General features: G+C 43.0%; 1 protein-coding gene and 2 long non-coding RNA genes across 8 annotated transcripts in view; all 3 read left to right on the top strand.

The window, feature by feature from the left end:
- The window catches only part of LOC123769775 (uncharacterized), a 13,002-nt gene extending 4,331 nt beyond the window's left edge, over positions 1-8,671 (top strand). For 2 of the 5 annotated variants that reach the window (XM_069301438.1, XM_045761024.2), the window contains 3 exons: positions 1-2,344; positions 2,974-3,036; positions 6,612-8,671. The exon at positions 1-2,344 is cut by the window's left edge and continues 399 nt beyond it. In XM_069301438.1, the coding sequence (XP_069157539.1) occupies positions 1-2,344; positions 2,974-3,036; positions 6,612-6,664 (2,460 nt within the window). In that variant the 3' untranslated portion in view covers positions 6,665-8,671. Of the gene's footprint in view, positions 2,345-2,973; positions 4,224-6,611 lie in introns of those variants that run through there. The other 3 variants (XM_069301440.1, XM_069301441.1, XM_069301439.1) reach the window with 3 other exon arrangements.
- LOC138350354 (uncharacterized) lies at positions 4,542-6,350 on the top strand. The gene is made up of 2 exons (XR_011222054.1): positions 4,542-5,800; positions 6,217-6,350. It is a non-coding gene; the product is annotated as an uncharacterized lncRNA (long non-coding RNA).
- A 5,946-nt stretch (positions 8,672-14,617) lies between the features above and the next one.
- Positions 14,618-23,560, top strand: part of LOC123769773 (uncharacterized) — a 35,236-nt gene continuing 26,293 nt past the window's right edge. The window contains exons 1-2 of one of the 2 annotated variants that reach the window (XR_006774281.2): positions 14,618-14,888; positions 17,000-17,208. This is a non-coding gene — a long non-coding RNA (uncharacterized lncRNA). The remainder of the gene's footprint in view (positions 14,889-16,999; positions 17,209-23,560) is intronic. The other variant, XR_011222127.1, reaches the window with a different exon arrangement.

Below are 23,560 nucleotides of genomic sequence, written 5' to 3'. Positions count from 1 at the left end.
ACAGGATACCTAGAAATGGATTTGTATGCACCTGAAGGTTCTGTATTTGTCAACGACATTCAGAGTGAGTTGACCAGTGTAATGGAGCTCAGTAACGTTACTCTTGAATCTAGCCAAACTACTGTTTCTAGTTTTGATCTTCTGCGCGAGACTCCTGGAAACAAACCCACAAACATCGAAGACATTTTCGCAGATCACAGTCCGTCAGAGCACTTTGAAGTTGATCCTCTTTCCAGAACATCCCCTTCATCTGTCAGTGCTAACCCGAGCGGGTTGGTTACTTTGAAGGAATTCAGTGCTGTTACGGTTGAATTAGATCAGACTACTGTTTTCAATTTTAATGAGCAGGAGATGCCAGAATATGAACCAGCAGCCCTCGAAAGCCCTTCCATAAGTCAAAGCTCGACAGAAGGCCTTGAAGTTGGTCTTCATTTGCATGCAAGTTCTGAATCAGTAAGAGTTAATCCAAACGAACTGGTCAGTGCAAAGGAGTTCAGTCATGTTTCTGATGTATTGAGCCAACCTACTGTTTCAAGTTTGGACTTTTTGCACAAGACGTCAGAAAATGAACGAAATACCATCGAAAATAGTTTCATCGATCAAAACACAGAAGTAAACCATGAAGTTGAGCTTCATTCTCAATTAATTTTCTCATCAGTTAGAAATAATTCGAGAGAGTTGTCTACGCTGAAGGAATTAAATCATTTTACTAGTTCATTTAACGACACTACAGTTTCTAGTTTTAACTTCATTCCCATGACGCCTGCAAATGAGCCTATATCAATCGAAAACAGTTTCGTAACTCAAAGCCCAGCAGGAGGCCTTGAAGCTGATTTTCATTCACTAGCAAGAACTGTCTCAATCAAGGAAAATACAAGCGTGTTAGCGAGTGTGATGGCATTAAATGATGTCACTGATTCTTTGAAAATTACGGTTGAATTGAAGGAGACCACTATTTCTAGTTTTAGTCGTCTGCACGAGGAAGATCACACAGAAAATGTGGCGGACACCAGTAAGTTTGCGTCCATTGATGTGCATTCAGACGGCCTCACCCCTCACACTTCGTCGTTCCAGGAGCTGTACGACAGCAGGATATGGTTCTTCATCGTTCTTCGAGGTAACTGTCACCTCGTCAAACTGGATAACACGAACGTTCTTGCCTCTGACTTCATCACGTCCTTCTCGCTGCTGTTACTCTATAGCAAAGACAAAATAGTTGTCCACTCCATAGAGTGTTCGGGAGTCAAGATGACAGTGAACATGACAATAGATTCGTCATATTACCCAAACTGTGAAGAAGATTTGAACACCCTTTTATCGCACAGAAACCTCCGTATCGACCTCCACAACACCTCCTTCTACATAGAATCTTATGAAACTAGGCGAACCCTTATTTTCGAAACAAAATCAGATATCGAAAAGGATAATTTTAATATCCTGTACTTGATCCTCGGAGGTGTTGCAGTGTCAATTATATTCATTATTTTCGCTGCCATAATATTCGTTATCTACCGACATTTGGTGCTAAAGAAGACCAAGTTTAATCTCGGAACACTAGATACAATTTTATCAGAATCCCCTCGAAGTTACAAAATGGAAGTGGATCACACTGTAAGATTCTCGGACACAGACACCTACTACGTCAAAATGTACAAAAGCTGCAGTGACCTTAGCTCTCTGGATCGTTATGACCAATATGGCTTCATTGACCATCCCACAGCTACCATACAGAGCAGTCCTCAGGCGTCAACTAACAAAAAGAAGTCAAATAGAAGTATTAAACAGAGCCACGGAGGTTCGTATAATTTGGAGAATCGCCACAGAAACTTGTGGCTAGGGCGCCCCACACACGCTGGCGACGAGATCATGACCATCAGGAATGTCAACATTCTGAACCCGTATGATTGTAACATGAGGGAACAGGAGGAAAGTCTAAATCCACTGTTGACGAATGGTAGCCCCAACTCCAGACTGGAGACGACAGCAGCGCACACAGACGACAACATAGATTCTTCTCCATGCCCGCCCTCTGTGGCGCCTCAAAATGATGTCTTGAAGAGAATGGACGACCTCATCTCCACCACTTTCTCCAACAGCATCCCCAACATTACTGCTGATCCCGTCGGAGACACCACTTACAGGACAGCGTATTCCAACGTCATCGCAAGCCTACCTGCAGGTAACCTCAACACCATCACCACCACTACTGGGGACTCGAATTTCTATCCAGCTTCCTACTCCTCCAACACCAACACACCTTCCTACAACACAGCAGCCTCCAACGTCACCCCCACCTCCAAGACCTCAGCTGAGAACCTCTGCCTCACACGTATAACCTTCCTGGGTATGGAGAACCTATCCTTCAGAATGGAGACAGATATGTAGCCTTACTGCGAGAGATAGTCTTGTCAATAACAAATTATTTATTGCAGGAATGACTATGTTAGACTCAGTTATCCATGCATATATTGGGCCATGTGTCTATGTGTTAATTAAAGTAATCCGTGTGTGTGTGTGTGTGTGTGTGTGTGTGTGTGTGTGTGTGTGTGTGTGTGTGTGTGTGTGTGTGTGTGTGTGTGTGTGTGTGTGTGTGTGTGAGGAGACAGAGAGAAAAGATCTCACAAAAGAAACAATCTTTATCATTAAACTTCCCAATTTAAAGAATATATAGTTTCAAAGATAGATCCCAGCAGCGGGTATGGTTGCCCACCTCAGCAGAGTCACAGGAGACCACCGGCTAACCGATGGCCATGTCCTCATCTAACCCATGCCCATGTCTCTGGTTAGTTCATGTCCGCGTCTTCAGCTAATCCATGTCCGTTTCGTAATTTACCTCATGTCCGTATCTGCAGTTAACCCATGTCAGTGGCCTCATCTAACCCATGTCCATGACCTCAGTTAATTCATGTCCGTGTCCTCAGCTAACCTATGTCCGTGTCCTCAGCTAACCCATGTCCGTGTCCTCTCCTTTAGAGATGCGTGTCTGGCCACGGCGCACCGCAGCCCAACACAACTTCCCACTCCTCAAAGACTCTGGTAGGTGGACGCTCTCTCAGAGACACAACCGAGAGGTGTACCGGTGTATATAGGTGTACCGGTGTATATAGGTGTACCCTGCTTCTCAATCTATATACACAGCGAGTTTACTTTAGTCCTGGACTCTCTTGAGGGCTACAGTATACAAGCTGGTTGGCCAGTAAGCTCTTGTAATGGTCTAAACTACCCCTCCCACTACTGAGAGGCCTTAACCCTTAAACTGCTATTTTAAACATTCTACATCCAGTTGCTCTGGGATTTGTTTTCTAAACACAAAAGGATTTGAGCCCAAAATGTAATCAAATCGCAGTTAAGCGATTGGAGCAGTGTAAGGGTTAATTAATAAGCCAAACTAAAACGTACTTACTCGATGCTCGACTCGCCCACTCGACCAATTAACTGCATGCTGAAGATATTGGTCGAATTGTGTGATCACGAGTCCTTACCATAGCCTCGAGGACAAAGCTTGCTTATTTATAAGTAATGATAACTTTCTGTAGATTTTAATCTGTAGATTTGTGATTTGAATTCTATTGTAGTAACTTCAGGATGTAGGTTGAAACATGAATGAAACATGACACAACATTTACATAATTTATCACAGGACGTTATTTCTGTTAAAACATTTAGAAATTCGAAACTTAAACTTTCAACGAACGCGTTAAGCTGCGGTGAAGATCCCCACACTAGTCAGTTGTTCCGCACTGGCCATTAGTGGCACGCATTCTAGCATTATCGTTCGTGTTGCTGTACATTTCTCTCTTTCGTTAAAGACTCGTTGAACAACTACGGCAAGGATTATGACATGTTTCTTAGCCTGGGGAGAAGCGAGTAGGAGTGGATGGCAATGGTTACACTGTTGCTACAGGAACATGTGTAGCAAGGGATGCTTAACTCGTGTGTAGCAAGGGCAGTTTAACTCGTGTGTGGCAAGGGCTACACACGAGTTAATGTCAAGGGCTACACACGAGTTAATGTCAAAGCGTATATTAGGTCTAGGATTACTCGGAGAGGTTAGGTTAGGTATATATTTATGTGACGGTTAAAAATAAAGTTTCTTCTGTTTCTGAAGAAACAGGTGAAAATATGGAATGGACATTTGGGAGGATATTTTAAGAACATGAGGAGAACGTACAGATACGGTAAGATTATTGGTAATAGTTGTATTGCAAATTCTTGAGGGTGCAGAGTTGTGAATGAATCTGGGGAAGGGGGAGTTGGGGAATGGGCGAAATGCAGGGGGAATAGAGGGTGAGGGAGGGGAAGATAAGAGTGCGGGGGAGATGGAGAGGTAAGGGAGGGAGAAGGTAAGGGATGAAGGAGATAAGAGAGAGGACGGGGGGCGGGGGAAATGGAGGGAGAGGGGGGTAGGTATGGAAGGAGTAAGGTGTGGAGAGGGAAGATATGGGGGGTGAGGGAGGAGAAGGTGCTGAGGGAGATAAGTGAGCAGATGGGTGCAGGGGCATGGGGGATTGGAACGGGGGAGATAAGGTGTGTGTGTTACAAGCAAACACCACCAGAGACAAGAGCTGGAGCATGGTAACTGCCTCTATCTAATTTACTGTGTCCGAAATAGCTATGTTTTAAATCTCGAGGAAATTGATCGGATAATAGCGGAGTTGTACGAGTAAAATATAGTGGGGGACAGTAGCTAGAACTCGGTAACTAAATTATTGTATTTTACTACGTTTGAAATATAGCAGTTTTAAATTTCAGGGAAATTGGACTGATAGTATCGAATCTATGGGGGTAAACTAAGGCGAAGGACAAGAACTAGAACTCGATAACTCTATTTTATTTTATTACTATGTCTGAAATATGACATTTTAAATTTTGTGGGGATTGAACTGATAATAACAAACTTATGACAGCGAACTAAGGCGGGAGCAGGAGCTGGAGCTCGGTAACTGTATTTTTTTTACTTACTATGTCCGAAGTATGACTTTTAAACTGGGCTAAAATTAAGTTACTAGCAGCGAAACTACATTTATTAACATATAGAGCCGGGTCCAAGAACTAACTTATAAATACTGAGATTATTTCTCAAAACGGAAACTTAAGTCGGTAGAGTTTATTTTCCTTAAGAATTCTTCAATACTGCAGATGTAAGTAAAACTCTGAAAATAAATAGAGGAGGGTTCAAGAACTAACTTCCGATGAACTTTTTAAAAATATCTACTTAAGTCCATAGAGTTTATTTTATCCATAAGAATTCTTTAATTATAAGAAACATGTCATAATCTTTGCCGGAGCTGTTCAACGAGTCTTTAACGAAAGGATTAAACTGACAAAATTCAGTCTTAAACTGGACTCAGAAAAAATCCGCCTGAAAACAGGTGACGGGTCAGTGAGTACTTTTCTAGGATAGGTCCCATACCTTTCTCAGAGTGATGGGTCATGGAGTACTTCCCCCCCCCCCCCTCCCAAAAAAAAAACGAAAAGAACTCGCTAACCCTTCATCCGAATAGACAGTATGTTTTAATACTAAATGTAATAAGTACATTCCTGACTGTGTGCATAGTACATAAATACACTTAATTGTACTGTTACATTTACCTCCCCATATATTCTTCTCATTTTCTGTTAATACACTCCAAATTTTTAGGTTGAAGTTTTCGTGTTCAATACACAAGTTTTAAATATAAAGAATTTCTTTTTCAGTTTTATTAAACAATAGAGATTTTTTACAAAATTTGAAAATATCCTGAGTTACTTTGTAATTTATTGAAAGACTTTAGTTTTGTTTTATTAGTTGAACGCCCAGGTCAGTGTTAGTGGTTGAACGCCCAGGTCAGTGTTAGTGGTTGAACGCCCAGGTCAGTGTTAGTGGTTGAACGCCCAGGTCAGTGTTAGTGGTTGAACGCCCAGGTCAGTGTTAGTGGTTGAACGCCCAGGTCAGTGTTAGTGGTTGAACGCCCAGGTCAGTGTTAGTGGTTGAACGCCCAGGTCAGTGTTAGTGGTTGAACGCCCAGGTCAGTGTTAGTGGTTGAACGCCCAGGTCAGTGTTAGTGGTTGAACGCCCAGGTCAGTGTTAGTGGTTGAACGCCCAGGTCAGTGTTAGTGGTTGAACGCCCAGGTCAGTGTTAGTGGTTGAACGCCCAGGTCAGTGTTAGTGGTTGAACGCCCAGGTCAGTGTTAGTGGTTGAACGCCCAGGTCAGTGTTAGTGGTTGAACGCCCAGGTCAGTGTTAGTGGTTGAACGCCCATAGTTTGTTTGTAACAAAAAAAATATAAAAATACTAAAATCTCACTAATTGTAACTAACTTTTGTATTTTTTATTTGCTTTTTTTTTATTAATAAATATGATAAAATTCCTACGATTTTCTTTAAGCTGTTCTGTTCCTAGCCCTCATATGTAAAGTAAAACCAAGCTACTAACACCTTTATAAGTCGTACTGGAACCTAATAAACCCGCTGATGATGATGATGATAATTTCGACAGCTTGGCTAAGGAGGGTATATGGGGGCGTATTGGGCAATCCATTAGCGGTCTGGAATCTTCAAAGGGTTTTTATAAGATCCACTGAGGACGTTTTAAAACAAATGAAAGTTATAACCTTGTCCCTTTGTTTCAGGGAAGCCGAAGCCATCTCAGATGATCAACCAGGATGACATCTTAGAGGTCTAGAATGTATGACCTGATGATGTTAATCCAGCCTATTTTTTGTTTTTAGCACTACGTACAAAATACAAATAACCCAAGCCTAATCATCCGATGCATAGAAAACATGAAATTTGAAAGCCAATCCTTTTCATAGTGCTTTGCAATTTATACGTTGGGATCGCAACGTACAAAATGAGACGAAATAGCTGAGAAGCCGTGTTAACGAAAACTCAAGACCTCGGCTAAAATATATTATGGCTGTTCGTAAATATTTGGGAGAATTACAGATGTATCTGCTAGCTTCTAATGTTTAGATAGAGCGAATATTTTGATTAGCATCTTACAGCAACATTTATAATGGAATTTGAGACTATCATATGGTTCCATATGTTGGCCTCAATGTGCACGAAGAACTGACGAGTTAGCCAAAGCCTAGAGGAAGCTGATTACACCTTGTCCAGCCTAACTAGGTCAGTAATATACCGTGAAATCATAACAAATTTGTGAGACTCAGTGAGATTTACACTAGCAAGAAGAGCCACCAGTCTATGGGTCCTCCAGTAAGGTCAGTAGATATCTAGCCTAGCAGTAGACTGCTAGGCTTTGACTCGGCAAGAAGTAGCTCTAAGGAGTTTACACAATCTGCTCAAGTATATCTGACCAAATGTAAATTATCGCAGCAAAACTGTTCAAATACATAGTATATGTAATTGAATGTGAAATTAAATTCAAGCATTCAAACAATTTTATCAAGAATGTTAAAAATGATTTGCAAATTTCTTTTTTTCGGAATGACATTGCTCAAAATGTTATCCATTACAAAATTTGTGCAGTGTAGATAGTACATGTTCTGCCTAAGTTCCCACTGCCTGCAAATGTTTTACTTGCTTGCTTCGTGATTACTGTAACATTAACTATTGTACTGAAATTAGACTACTACCCCTGTAACCTGTGTGGTGACTGTAAATGTTAACAGTCTCTGTAGCTAGTTCATCAGTGCTGTAACTTGCCTGTAGCGAAACATTTATTTGTTAAATTACTGAACTCATTAAGTGCCTCTGTTGCCTGTAACAACACACTGTAACCTACTGTGGCTCACTGTAACATCTACCCCACTGAACGATACATAAGGGCCATGGGTATTGGGCACTAACAAGCTAACTAGGCTTAGCTAAATAGCACTGTAAATACACTGTTGATATTTATGTTAATATATTAACTAATCAGTTCATCAGGGGTGTAACTGGATTAGTTAGAATAATATTCCTGAGCCCATTAATATGCCTCTGTAACCAAGCCGCCAGTCCCCGCTGGATGTGTATGGGTGTCTCTGTAACCTTTACTAGGTATACCTTCCGTGTCATGTACCAGCTGTACTTTCCATGTCATCTACCCGTAGTACCTTCCGTGTAATCTACCAGTAGCATCTTCCTTGGCACACAATAGCTGTGCCTCTTCTCGCCACAGACAGCAGCACCGGACAACAACAGTGTGAAGGATGTCCACCACTCAGGAACCGGGTCAAGACAGGTCTTAGCGACACACCGCCATAGACAGCTGCAGAGATAAAGAATTCTCCCCAAGCCTGAACACACTTGTGAATGCTCTCACGTGGAGATAAGCTTGGGTTCCAATATTACAGAAAGCATTTCCGTGTCTCTGGTAATGTCTTAGACCAAGGGGTCTAAACAATTAAACTATACCCAATCTCCACTTCGCCAGATTATCGAAATCATTATCGCCATCATCACCAGTACTATTAGATACCAGTTGACTTCAAAAGATGTCAGTAACTTGGTTGTGTTGTACATACATATAGCCAGGAACAGAACAGCTAAAAGAAAATCAAGAAGAATTTGTCATATATATAGAAAAACGTCATATACATAGCTAGCTACAGCTAGTTGGATTTTTGTTGTTGTTGTGGTGTTGTTAAAAATGGAATTGAGACATTGTAACTGACGGTGATAGTTAATTTTATTTTTTTGTTTTGTTTTTTATATTGTTCTGAAATAGAGTTCCATACCCCTATTATTTGATTCACATACCCCCTGTTTAAAAATCCCTGTGCTAGACGAATCAGCACAGCGCTACACGTCAAACCTTAATAGCTTCGTTAGGTTGTATGTCCCCAGATGTAATCTTTTGTATTATATTGACGTTTTAACTGATATCATTCATCTAACCCAGTCTATATCGTCCACCTAACTTCTTTCATTGATCTAAGCTACTCTATTTTGTCCACCAAACTTTAGCTATATCGTCTACCTAATCTTCTTTATAGCCAAATAGGCTTAGTGTTTTCTCATTGTAAATATCATATCGATCTAATGTAATGTATATCATTCATCTAACCTATATCGCCTACCTGATATACTTAGTCCGCTCAAGCCAACGTTATATCGCCAACCAAACCTAATCCTATATCGCCCACATAGCCATCATTATATCGCCTGCATAACCTAACCGATAGAATAGGGAGAAACATGTTAATCGGGAGCTTCCTGTACATAGCAATTTACACTTCTTGTTAACACTCTAAATAAATAAAATGTAAATGTTCGTTTTGTTCAAAATCGCTACTCCGAAAGTTCTTCACCGATTGCTTTGAAATTTTGATACAACGTTCCATTCGAATACACGCGTGTTTATATATACTTACTGTCAAGTCCATGACAAATAAAAACATGTTTTTTTTTTAAACTGTGTTTTTCATGTGAGGGAAATCTCCGAAACCTCTTTACGGATTGCTTTTATATTTTGACCCAACGTTGCATTCGAATACGCACGTGTTTTTAGATACCTACTATATAGATGCCACACCTGTGACAGGTAAAAACATGATTTTTTGAAAAACAGCCCCATATGTTGGACATAAAAGCAACACATGCTGTAATCGACGAAAGTTCTTCACCGATTGCTTTGAAATTTAGACACGATGTTCCATTCGAATACGCGCATGTTTTTATATACCTACCATATAGATGCCATACCTGTGACAGGTAAAAGCATGTGTTTTTTTTTAAATAGCGCCATCTGTTGGACGCAATTGCAAAACAGGCTATACTAATTATGTTACAATTCCATTTCATTGTTTCCGATTACATTGTTAAATTGAACTTTCATAGATTTTGATTTATTTTAATTTTTATTTAATTATTTTGTGTGACATTGCATTGGAATTGAGCTGGGTTGTTTACCATACCATTCATTTTGTGAGTATAGTTTATTTTATTTTTCATTTCGTTTTTTAACTGTTCTTATTTTTCAGTGATTGGGAACATCAGATCATTTAGGAACACATTGAACGGGGGAGTGAAAAATGGTGGGGGAGGACAAGAGGGATGGGGGAGTGTGAAATGGTGGGTGAAGACAAGGGAACAGGGGGAGAGGGGATGATTGGGAAGACGAGGGGACGGGAGAGGGGGGAATGGTGGGGGAGGACACGGGGACGGGGAAGTGGGGGATGGTGGGGAGGGCGAAGGGACGGGGGAGTGGGGAGGACGAGGGGACGGGGGATGGTGGGGAGGACGAGGGGACGGGGGATGGTGGGGAGGACGAGGAGACGGGGAGGGGGGGAATGGTGGGGAGATGAGGGGACGGGAGAGGGGAGAACAATAGGAATGGGGGGTGAAGGATGGTGAGGACGGGGGAGTGGGGAGGATGAGGGGACAGGGTAGGGGGGAATAGTGGGGACAGAGGAGGGTTGATGTGGCTCATCATCGCCCACGCGTTGCTGAGCCACTGCAACTCATGGCCGAGTACAGCTAGAGTTTAATATATTTTGAATCGTTTTTATTCTTAACTCCTTCACACATAACTTCTGAATCCATTTATTTAAGTATTAAATCAAATTTGACATCTGTATATCCGTTTGCATGTTTTTACAAAAATGTACATAAAACCCTTCCTGTACAAGTATGTACGGATTTTATTCACAATATGTAAATCGGTTTAGATGGCTTTTATAAATGTAACACGCTGGAAATATGTTTCGATTGTTTATGCAAGTATAACACCTGTGAATTTGTTTGCATTTATTTGCAAATATAATTCCTGTAAATATTTTTTTATTTGTACATTAAGAGTTGTGAAGCTGAAGAAATCATTCAAATTTACATTCTTTTCGGTTAAAATAAGAAATTCCTAATAAAACCCAAGCTGTTTCCATTTTGTACTTTAATACAGGAAATTGCATATGGACTGTTCTTTAATACAGGAAATCACGTATGGATTGATCTTTAACACAAGCAGTTACATACGGATTCTGTTCACTATGTAATGTGCATCTAAGTAAATTTGTTCCACATATTGTGGATTATATCAAATAAGACACCGTAATATAAAAAGAAAAACTAAGTTTTCTACAACTAATACTATTTCACATTAAACTAGCTTTACTCAAAGCTCTTTGGAATCATCATCATGCACTGTACTGCACACCATCTGAACTAGCTGTCACTAGGCTCTATCCCAATGCAGTAGTACACTAGCTCTAACATGCTTCAAATCAAAGATATATAGAATGGTGGGGTCACAATAATCAGTAATCGGTGAAGAATCAATCAACAAAGATACAACCACAGTCACTTAGTATCCTCGAATACCACCACATAATTCATAAAAGAAATATCACCTACCACCTGTCAGAAATGGCAGTATCAGATATATATATATATATATATATATATATATATATATATATATATATATATATATGGACTCTGAATAATAAGGTACTATCTACAATGAAAAACTGATTAAATCTCAGCTGTGACAGAGGGACGTAGATGTAGTCCACTGTACATCAGTCTGGAAAGTTTGAGATAGTGATACTTGGAGCACGTGAGGGTATGGCAGTCACACGCTTCCTCAAGGGTGTTGCACCATGCTGCAATAATGATAATTCCGTAATTTCCACCCCAAACTAGTATTCACACACATATAAGGTAATATCTAAATATTTGGAGGGAAAGAGCTGCACTTACATGGAATTATTTTTAACGCCTGCAGCGTCACGATATGGCACCTACATGATCTTATTTAAGAGCTCATTAAATAGAACAAATGAGGTAAAAATGCCTGCCGAACTGGTGTCCGTGATTCTGGTAAGCTGCGTCCTCAATCCAGCATCTAGGGATGTAAGGATGCCGTCTGGATGGTAAGATTTGTTGGACCGCTTCGGAGCACCGTGTCGCTTGTTGATCGAATATGGCGAGAGTCCTCTCTCCTCCTTCCCGAAAGTCGCGCATGCGCAATAGCTCACCGTGAGGATTCGAGCATAAATTGTATTTATTTATTATAGCTAAATAGGGAAGGGGGCGTTTATGAACACTCTTGATGGTTTAGATAAATACTTTATGTGGTGATGTTTCAATTCTCACAGTGCAAGTCAGTTAATGTAGACTGCCCAGATAAAACAATACTTGCTTGGTGGTGGAAATGATATTAGATTATGATATGATTTACTGGAACAGCGATTAAGCTGGGAAAGGAAATAACAGTAAACTATTGTATACTAAAAGTAAACCTATTACTAAATTATTATTCCTAATAAAGGAAAGTAAATGGTTACATTGGTGTTAAATCTACTGGTATGTGGAAATTTTATCTCCTTGCGTGGTTGACGTAACACTACACAATTCTAGGAGAAATTACATGATGTTCCACAACCTAATACAGTAAATTCCACAATACTAAGCTACATATTATTGGTGTTAGTTAATTATTACGCTTAATACAGGAAATACATCCTGTTGTATTAAGGATTAGTAAATGAATATTAGATGTGTATGAAGCCTAATACAAGAAATACATCCTGTTGTATTAGGGATGAGAATAACTGTTGGAAATTTCCAACATAGGGTAACGTATGTGAATCATACGTTAAAAGCCCCTCAAAATATTATTTTCAAAGAAACTCTTGCATGTTTTAATAGTGTCTAATAATACTTGGTGTATTTAATAGTGTCTTTAATGCTTTGGCGCAACGATCTCGCTTCCTGCAGGTCTACGTTCAATCCCCGACCGTCCAAGTGGTTAGGCACCATTCCTTTCCCCCGTCCCATCCCAAATCCTTATCAAGATCCCTTGCAAGTGCTATATAATCTAATGGCTTGGCGCTTTCCCCTAATAGTTCCCTCCCTTTCACACAACTAGGATAATACGCAACACTCACGTCAGTGAAAGTGTATGCATATTCGGCAGGGTTGATTACAGGCATGACGTAGAAGTGGACTTGGGAGAGAAGGTCGCCGTAGATGTCGCTCTTATTCACTAACTCGTTCACCATGTGGGTCACAGTAGCCGGGGAGATCCAGTGACAAGCGAGGCTACCTGTTGGAGAGTCGCCCTTGTAGTACCGAACCCGCTCTCTCTCTCTCTCCCTCTCTCTCTCATCAAAAAAAAAGGCGAAACATTTATGCGTTTTGAAGCGAAACCAAGAGTTGAGACTCTTCATAATGCTGTTTCTCTCCTATAGCCGTATTCAGCTCATGAGTGGGGAGCTTCTGACAACGTGACAGAAGTATTGGACATGTCCAACTTTCCCTTTCAGGCTAGTTTGTCAGCTCGCTGTGACACTACTCTTAAAACCTCCCTTTTTTACATATACCATCATATATTCATCAAAGCAGAGTGTTGTTAATGGTTGATCACACAGAGCATCGTACCTTCGTTGATGAAGATGCTGGGCTTGTCAGCGCCACCTTTTCCCCCTTTCCCCTGTTTCAAGAGCGTCACGATGCGGCCCTCGTAGCTCAGTCCCACATCCTCCACGCTGGCCAGATCCGGGCCAGCGTGGAGCTAAGCATTCTGTCGCTAAGGTGTCAAACCAGTCGTTTATCTGTGTATGGCATTTTAAATTACTAATAAAAAAGAGATTTTAAACAATATTGCTATCATGTATTACACATGCATCTTTATTATCATGAGGGGCCATAACACTCGTCTCATCATGCAGAAATATTAGTATTTTTATATTTAAAACAATATTAAATATTAGAAATATTAACATAATGAGCATTCCGTCATTGGTAACGCTATATATATTTTTTTTATTCTGGGACAGTAGATATGTATACTTTATAAGAATAAGATACCACCTGTGGTGCATTTGCAGGGACTCATAACCTCGGAGAAGAGAATAAAAGGTATTCATAGACGACCTTGCAGATTCTCCCTAAATACTTACATTTTCTTATCCTACTGCCATATATATATATATATCATAGTGCAAATTAAGGATTTTGGTCTCCATGTACAAAGATGACGTGACTACTGGGTACCGAGCATGTGTTGGACAAACCGGAAAAAGTTTTGTTATTTATGTTGTTAATAAAAACTAACCTAACCATCCTAGGCCTAATACACGCTATCTGAGGCCTAATAAAGTATATAAATTTCCTATTAGGCCTAGGATTGATTTTTAGCATTATTTTTTTTAACTGTAAAGTGAAAAGTACCAAATTCTATTTTCTAATTGTTCATTACGTTAATGTATGTACAATGGTCCACATAATCACAAAAAAAAATCTAAACAGGGAAATGGATTGCAGCAACTATGTAATCAATTGCCTGAACCTAACCTAACAGTATCTACGAATAGGAAACGTAACAGCCCGTCAATTTAGTGAGGCGCTAGGATTTAGAAGGAATCATATTTTGACGTCAAAATACGATGTATTATTCGAGAGGACAGGCTGTGGTCCTCCAGCGTGGTCAATGACCACCCCGCGGCGACATTGATCCTCAGTACCAGCTCAAGGTATCAACCTTGGGTTGGTTAACGCCGCGAAACCTGCTGAATTGTTGACCAGCCAGCAAATTGTCTTTAGTTGCGAATATAATTCCGGACAAATATATACTCTCGAGCCTATATACACCTAGAAATATTATACACCTTTATGTGTATATATGCGTGACGGAACCATTTGTACATATATTTACCTAATAAAGTGAGGGCGGGTTGAGACATGTGGAAATGTGTAAACAATCCCAGTGGCCGTTATATAGACGCTGCCGCTCCCCATTGTGCGGGAAGCAGCCGGGTCCTTTGGCCACGATTGTCAGTGTCCCTTATGGCAGCCACGGTGGCTGATGCTACAGTGGGTGCTCCTACAGTGGGTGCTGCTGCAGGGGATGCTATACAATGGGTGCTCCAACAGTGGGTGCTGCTGTAGGAGATGCTACAGTGGGTGTACAACACGGCTCTTAAATCATGTATTATGATTCCAAGCTTCTAAGTGAGGTACGTTGAGTGTTATCATTTAAGGTTGCTTGGTCTGTGTACACTGTAAGTAAGGTTTTCTTTGCTTAGGCCATTTAGTATACAACACTCATCTGAAGCTCTATGCATAGTGGTATCTAAATGCGTAAGTGTGCTGTATTCATTTGGCAATTTACCCTCGAGCTATGCTCGTTCAAGCTGTGGCAAACTCCAAAGATGCATTCGTTAATTTGAAGGTCGTTTGTAATCAGAAACTTAATTTTATGGAATATATTACAGTGTATAATAATTTAGCTTATCATCATTTAGGATAGGCGTAGATTAGGTGTTTTTGCTCTGTTGGCAATTATTTGTATTTGCTGCACATGGGGTGAAGCATTTCGAAGACGGCACGTGAATCATTGTTCGGGACAAGCTTAATTAAACGTAATCAGTAGAGTTGCGTCAAGTGTGTCGTTCATGAACTGGCGGCTGAAATAACACGCATTTAGTCATTGTTCATGAAGACGGGCTGGTTGAGGCCTAGTAGTTGAATTTGCAGCACAAGGGATGAAGCTTTACAATGCTATTACTTCCCTAGTGGTCGTGGCCAAACGAAGCATCTCGTTAGTTGGTAAAAACTGGAACACACGAGAAAAAACTGCAGTGTTAATGTGATGATGAGGCTTTTCCAGTGTTTTACATTCCTAACAATATCAATGCAATAAAAAATCGCGAATTTACGTTTTTTGAAGACGAATTCTAGTCACTGTCTTCTCCAGTGGCCAACGTGCGCCAAAGGTGAACCATTTTGGGGGGATAAAATAATATGTCAAAAGTTAAGCATACGGTCAACCAAGAATATTTCTTTGATGAACCAAAAACTTAATTATTTTATAAATGTTTATATAAATATAAAGTTTGTCCGCATGCACCCTTCACAAAGCTTTGAATCAGTTTTATTTGTACATAAATTTTGAAATAAATGAACTTTTGTAAATTAAGACCAGTAAAAGTAAACCGAGCATAATTGTTATATGAAAAAGGAATTATTTTTTAAGCTTGGAGAGATACCCGGAGGTTCCCGGAGAGAGTGTCTCACCTCCATTCCCCCCCTCTTGCGCCCCCCCCCCTTTTCCCTCCCTTCCCACATTCCTCCTCTTACCCATTTGCCCTTCCCCTTTTCTCACTTCGACTCCCTCTCTACTCGTCGTATCTCGCATTTTCCCCCTTCTCCCCGATCCTTCTTCCCCCCACCACCCTCTTTCCCTCTCCCTCTCTCCCTATAATCCCCCTTTCCCCCAACACCTCTCTCCACCCCCCCCCCCTCCACACCCCCACTCCCCCCCCCATACCCCATCCCAAAAATTAGAAGCGTTCTTTATGAAGAGAGACTGAAAAAGCTTAATTTAAATTATTTATAAAAGCGAATCTAGTCATAACTAGGATGAGTAGTTTGCATTAAGTATTCCATTGTTCCTCGTGGATCATTTTCCAATTTTGATTTTAAAGTAATCAGGCTCTGGTGGTTGTGTTCAACGAATTTATGAAGATTAATTAAACTACTAATAAATTATAAATGTCACATACAGTACTAGTTTTATTTACTAACAATTGTTATTTTAAGTGTAAGACCCATTACCAACTTGCCGTTTGTGGAGGTAGCTACCCACTTCGTTTGTGGAACGAAGTGGGTAGCTACAGAGGTTGTGATTGGTCAGACTTTGTGGTGATCAGGATAATTAACAGGTGGTTATATAACTTTTTTTTTCTACCACAGACGTGGCCACACATTTACAATGCTAACTAGCATATATACATTTTCTTCTGTCCTCCATGGACAGGGTGAAAGATTTGTCAAACATACAGTTCAGAGATTTATTGAACAACCACAGAAGGTGATCGTAGTGCTTTTAAAATGTTAGGCTAAGCTACATAGATACATAGATTTATGAATGCATTAATGTGAATTTATAATGGTGAAATGCATATAACGGTAGTTGCATGCAGTCATTCTGGGTTGTTAAACTGATGCTAAACCAAGAAGTCACATCAAAGAATCTTATATATGGAGCAACCTTCCCCCCCCCCCCCAACCCCACTATCTAGCAGCTTATCATACATATGTGTAGAACAATCTCCTTTTTCACCAGGTTCATCACAGCGGGTCAACAACGGACTCTGCCTCCAGCCGGACCACGCGATCCCACAAAATTCTCCTCTCTCCCAATTACTTGGTAAACTGGCACTGAACAGTCGGGTTCATTCTCTATTCAAATCGAGAATGCCGGGTTCGAATCCCGGGCGGGGCAGAAATAGTTGGGCGTATTTCCTATCGCCTAATGCACATGTTCACTTAACAGTAAGTACCCCAGGAATTATTTTGATGTGGGATTGCATTCTGGGCAGGGTCTGTAGTTGGACCTTATGGGAAGGGGGGTGGGGAGGTAGTTGGATATGAGGGAAGGGGGAGGAGGGGGGTATTTTGATATAAGCCTAACATGTGTATATATACACTGGCTGCCTGTCCCCGACATCATGAATTATCTTAAACTGTTAAGGCCTCAAATATTTGGACTTGAATCTTCTTGGTTTTTCTCGTGAATACTAATTACAAATTATATTTTGAATCTTCATTTAGGTTCCCAGTGACATGAATTATCATTCAGTTTTGTATACTTGGGTTTTGTCCATTCTAAATGGGGCCTAGCAATGGTAAGGTAAAGCTAGAGAGTATACTTATTATTTTGTACTTATTTATATATATACAAGAGTTCTTACATTCTTGTAAAGCATTACTACGCATAGCGTTTCTGGCAGGTCCTTAATTTTAATTTTCCCCGAAATACGACCTGCCAAATCGTTTACCAACCTTACCCATTCACTGATGGGTGAACAGAGGCTACAATTAATTACTAGTAATGTTTACCTAATTTTGGAAATAAGCTTTTGAAGATCCCTATTGTCGTAGTTTGTTAGCTTTTCACTAATACCCAGCAGATAAATAATTCCCCCATGTTTGGAATCATGACTTTCACATTACAATGTATCCGATTACTTGCCGATTTTAAAATATCAAAATTTTGCAGCAGTCTGAAGGAGCTGACGTCTTGGTTCCAGGAGTATTACTGGCTCCCTCTATGTTTCATGTATCGTTCCCGTAGAGCTCACGTCAACAAGACACGCGAGAAGGTTATGGTGTTGGGATTTATTAAGAATCCAATGCAAATTACGGTACATGTCCCCGCCCCCCTCCATTGTTTCCTTGTCGTGGTGAGGGGGCTCCCGTACACCTCTCTGGGATCAGTGAGAGTTGCCCCCGCCCCCTTTGCTGTCCCTCTTTGGGAGCTGTACATGCAAATGAACACAAACATAGGGGTCTTGTGAGCCAACGGACCACCCGCTGGAGGGGTCGCCCGTGAGTGGATGGCTGGGTGTCCAGGCTTGGGCGAAAGGGAGAATGAGGTCTTTGCATCAGTGTAGGAGAATGGACAAAGCAGTAGAACTCTCCTGTTAAAAAGGGGGAGCACTTCTGGGGGACGACGCAGCCCTTCCTGCACTGGCCCGTGCTCGGCCTCCCTGGCTTCCCTGGTATCCCTTGGTTCCAGGCCCCAGACGTTTTAAAATACATGATATATGGATACTTACACGCCCTCTCTTACCCAGGCTCATGGGGTGGGCGACCAGGCCCCTGAGTCAGACTGTGATGGAAGACCGGGCTCTGTAGCCCCCGCTACATTAAGCCCAGACCGGACTAATCCCCCCCCCCCCCCTTGCTCCCCTCCTCCTCTGTGGCAGAGTAGAGTCCCAAGCCCCCAGTGGTGACCACCTCGTCCCCTGGCACGGCTCCGTCTCTCATTATGACTACTGCACCTTTTAACCCCTCTCTCTGGGGGTTCTCAGTGCCGTCCCCGCCACGGCCGCACTCGCTAGATCCCTTCCCATACTAAGCTTTGTTTTGTCCTGCTACATGGGCTAAATTCTTTGATCTCCACTGTCTGTATTCTTCTACTTCTGACGATTTCTTCTTCCATAAACATTCCTTCCCCCCTTCCCATCCCAAATCGTTATCCTGATCCCTTCCAAGTGCTATATAGTCGTAATGGGTTGGCGCTTTCCCTGATAATTCCCTCCCTCCCTCCATAAACACCTTGTTGATTCAGTGGATGTGTTACTTTTAACCCCACCCGTCTTGGTACACGTGTCGTCGCTACTGCTCCTCAGGATGCAGCTACCCGCTTAACGGCATTGTCCTGCATTGGGAGACCCTTGTTCGGGTCTCCAAAAACGCTCGGTTAAATGCCAATGTTGGCACTGTTCTCCTCCCGTACCGTATTGCAACTGGTGTTAGGGACCTAAATGACTGCCATGAGGATATTAAACATATCCTCGAAGCCCAAGGCCGTTCTGTCCTCCAGGGGGACACGTTCACTCGATCCCCTCGTGGTCGTCGCCGTCAGCCCCTTCGAGTTGTGAAAATCACCTTTAATAGTAGGACCCTTCCACCCTCTATAATTCTTGCTTATGCCAGATGCTCCATTCAGGAGTACATTCCCTCTCCTAGACTTTGCAACAAGTGCTAGAAGTTCGGGCATGGTGTCCTCAAATGTACAAGTACTGTGTATCTATTCCCCATGTGTGGGGACGATGATCGCTCTAAGTCCGGGTGCACTTCTCCCCAGGCTGGCTGCCTCAATTGCGGTGTGCCCACCCTACCTTCTCCCGCTCGTATATACACTACAAACTTGAGGAAGGGAAGGGAAGGGAACTATCAGGGAGAAAGCGCCAAGCCATTACAACTATATAGCACTGGGAAGGGGTCAGGATAAGAATTTGGAATGGGACGTGGGGGAAAGGAATGGTGGCCAACCACTTGTACGGTCGGGAATTGAACGCCGATCTGCATGAAGCAAGACCGTCGCTCTACCGTCCAGCCCAAGTGGTTGGACGGTAGAGCAACGGTAGTTGAGGACAGCTTGAGGAAGCCGTCCTCAACTTGAAACACCGGGATCGTCTGTCTTTTCCCGAAGCGAGACGCCAAGTTTGCCGTCTCACCCCTTTCGCTGGCGTATCCTATGCTCGCGTGTTGCGTTCTACCGCTCCTCGTCATTCCCACCTTCCTCAGTCTCACAACCGTTTCCAGGCCTTAGACCCGGACACGCCCACCGCCTCCTCCCCTGTTCCTTTACGTTCAATCCCGAAGGGGCCCCCTCCTGGTTCTCCATCTGGAGCTTCACCCCTTCCTACCCAGTCTGCCATGTCTCCTATGCCTTCTTTCTCCGATCGTTCGTCACGTCCCTCCCCCCAGTCTCTTGGCCCTCCACGCTGCCTGACTGTCCAGGCTGATGTCCATCATCCTCCCAGCAATCTTCATGTTGTTCACTCCCGTTCATCTTCTCCTGTTGAAACAATTGAGTCTATCGCCCAGTACGGTGTTGCTGGAACTCCTGTCTCTTTGAGTCAGAAACGTAAGCCTGGCTCCTCTCCTTCGTCCTCCCCGGCGGGTAAGAAGGCATCGCTTTCTTCCTAGCTCCCACCTGTGACTCTCTGGCTCCTTCCCTTCCCATTTCGGTGGTGAGGCCCCCTGTCTCAGCTAAGGAGGTTTCTTTAGTACCTGATTCCCTCTCGGTTGCTGCCCTTGCTGAGGTGCGCTCCCCAGTTTCTTCCCCTTCTCCCCCTTCTCCTGCTGTCCTTGACCGCCCCTCTCGGTTGTCTCCTCCCCGGACCCTATCCGTCCGCCTCTGGTCTGTCCTCCCGCTCCCTTCACTCCATCCTTACTCAGTTTACCCATGCCCCCCTAACCCTGACTTCGTTGACCCTGATCCTGATCTTATTTAATATGCTGTGTTCTTCTTTACCATTGTTTCTTCGTTGTTCTCTTTTGCTGCCCTTTCTCTTTTTACCAATGTCTTATTCTTCAATGGAATAATCGTGGATTTTATGCCAACCTCCATGAACTCCAACTTCTGATTACACAGTTTTCACAACTTTGTGTATGTCTCCAGGAGCCAATGCTTGGTGCTCGTCCTGGTCACTTTCGTCGTTATTCCTTTCTCTCTTTCCCTCATAACTCTACCGCTCTCTTGATTCGTACTGATATTCCCTTCGTCCCCCCACTTTTTTCAATCGCCTATCCAATGTTCTGCTGCCCGTGTCTTTGTGAGTAAATGGTATTCGGTTTGTTCCATTTATCTCCCCCCAAATGTCCCACTTTCTCTTCCTGATCTTAAGCACCTACTGAACTCCTTGCCGGAGACTGTGCTCCTGTTGGGGGATTTCAACTGTTGACATACCCTCTGGGGTCATGTTCTGACAAACACCCGAGGCCGCCTTCTCGAACCGTTTGTACTCTCTTCTTTCCTGTCTCCTCTGAATTCTAGTGAACTCACTCATGTGGACTCTCGCACCCTTTCCTGTCTTGATCTTTCTCTGCTTGTCGTCTCTTTACTTAGGTTTCACATAGCGGGTTCTTGACGACCTCCGTAACAGTGACCATTTCCCCATCCTTGTTACCTTTTTCTCTTTTCACACCCCCCTTTCCTTCCTAAGTGGCAGTTAGCCAAAGCTGACTGGAACTTATTCACCCTCCGTGCTACTATCTCCGACCTCTCCACTCTGCCTCTCCCTCGCGCCCTCCTCCTTTTTCATGACACCGTCTTCTACAGAGCCCTCAGCTCTATTCCTCGATCTACCTCCAGGGGCACACGGAAGCGCGTTCCCTAGTGGAATGCGGACTGTGCTAGGGCTGTCCACTGTAAGCGTGCAGCCTGGAAGAAATACCAAGCCGGCAGACGGCTGATTCTTTTATTTTGTTTCGGAAGGCAAGTGCGGTGGCCCGTAGGACCATCCGTACAGCTAAACGTGAGAGTTGGAAATCTTATGTTTCCACCATTACGTCCGATACTCCTCTACTGCAGATCTGGAAGAAAATCTGGAAGAAAATCCGCAAGATAGCCGGTAAGTTTGTTCCAGATGTCTCAACGGTCCTTTACCTCTGTGGTGCTCTTGTGGCGGACCCAGTGAAGGTCGCGACCGAACTGGGTTCCCACTTTTCTACTGTTAGCTCTGGTTCTCATCTTCCTCAATCTTTTCTTATTCGTAAGCCCGTTCTTGAATCACATCCCTTAGATTTTCGCACTCATCTCCGCCTTCCCTATAATGAACCCTTATCTCTCTCTCTGAACTTCAGTCTGCCCTGGCCCTCTACGGCAGCGGGCTCGGATGATAGTCATTATGAGATGCTTCGCTATCTCCCTTCTTGCACGTCTCGGTATTTACTGAGTCTGTATAACTAGGTCTGGGCTTCGTCGTCAATCCCCGAGGACTAATTGACGTTGTACTTCCGATTCGGAAACCAGGGGTCTCTCAGGACATCCCTTAAGGACTTCCGCTCTTGCCCTCACGAGTTGTCTGCAAACTCTTTGAGCGTATGGTTAATGTTCGTCTGATGTGGTTCTTGGAACACCATCACCACCTCTCTCCTTCTCAATTTGGTTTTCGCAAGTGCTGCAGCACGACTGATGTCCTGGTGAGCTTGGAGGTCGATATTCGTACTGCTTTTACTGTGAGAAGACCTCCGTTGTTGCTGTCCTTTTTTGACCTGGAAACGGCTTATGACACCACATGGAGATGCCATATTCTGTCTCAACTTCGTTCTTTTGGCCTTCGTGGTAATCTCTCTCTCCTCCAAAGCTTCCTCTCTCGTCGTACCTTTAGAGTCAGGCTTGGTGCCACTCTCTCGGCCTCTTTTCGGCAATACAAAGGTGTACCCCAAGGTAACATTCTGAGCATTACTTTTTTCTGGTTGCCCTCAATGGTCTTCTTTCCTCCCTTCCTTCTGGCGTCTTCTCCGCTCTTCATGTCGACGATCTTGCTCTTTGCTGTCGAGGTGGTGATTCGCCTCTCCTTCAACGGAAGCTTCAACTTGCGGTTGATGCCGTGTCGTCTTGGGCCACCAATCATGGCTTCAAGTTCTCTGCAACTAAGACTTATGCTATGACTTTTACTCGGAAGCATGTTGTTTCTTCGTCCCTCTTTGTCGCTTTATGGTCATCCCCTTGTGTACAAAGATTCCGCGAAGCTTTTGGGGTTAATCTCCGACACTCGTTTGTCTTGGTCACCTTATATCTCTTACCTCCGAGTTGAATGCTCTAAGGTCCTTAACCTACTTAAGGTTTTGTTCCATACTTCTTGAGGAGCAGATAGGCGCACGCTCCTCTTTGCATTCCTCTCTCATACTGTCTAAACTCGATTTTAGTTGCCCTGCTTGCTCTTCTGCTTCTCCTTTTACTTTTCGCCGTCTTGATCCTTTGTACCATACTGGGTTGCGCCTCAGCTCTGGTGCCTTTCGTTCAACTCCTACCCTCAGCTTGTACGTTGACACTGGCTTCCTGTCTCTCCAGGACTGCCGAGATCGCTACTGTCTTCGCTACCTTGCGTGGTCCTTACAACACCCTCACTCTCACCTGTGTCGTGTTTTGACTTGTCCCTCTCCTGGAGTGCCTGTTCCTCTTCACCACTTCCCTCTTTCTGTCCGGTTGTCTCGCCTGCAACATTTTCTTTCGGTTAGTATTACTAATATTTCTCCTATTGTTGTTCCGTCCTTACCCCCCGTGGAGGGTCCCCCCTTCAACAATATTGCAAATCCCTGACCCACACCACTAAAGCTTTTACCCCTCCTACAATTCTAAAACGTCTTTTCCTTGAACACTTTT

This window comes from Procambarus clarkii, chromosome 45 (genome assembly GCF_040958095.1).
Source record: "Procambarus clarkii isolate CNS0578487 chromosome 45, FALCON_Pclarkii_2.0, whole genome shotgun sequence".
NCBI lineage: Eukaryota > Metazoa > Arthropoda > Malacostraca > Decapoda > Cambaridae > Procambarus > Procambarus clarkii.
Note: the sequence above shows the minus strand (reverse complement) of the source record. Positions and strands in the feature narration are given on the sequence as shown.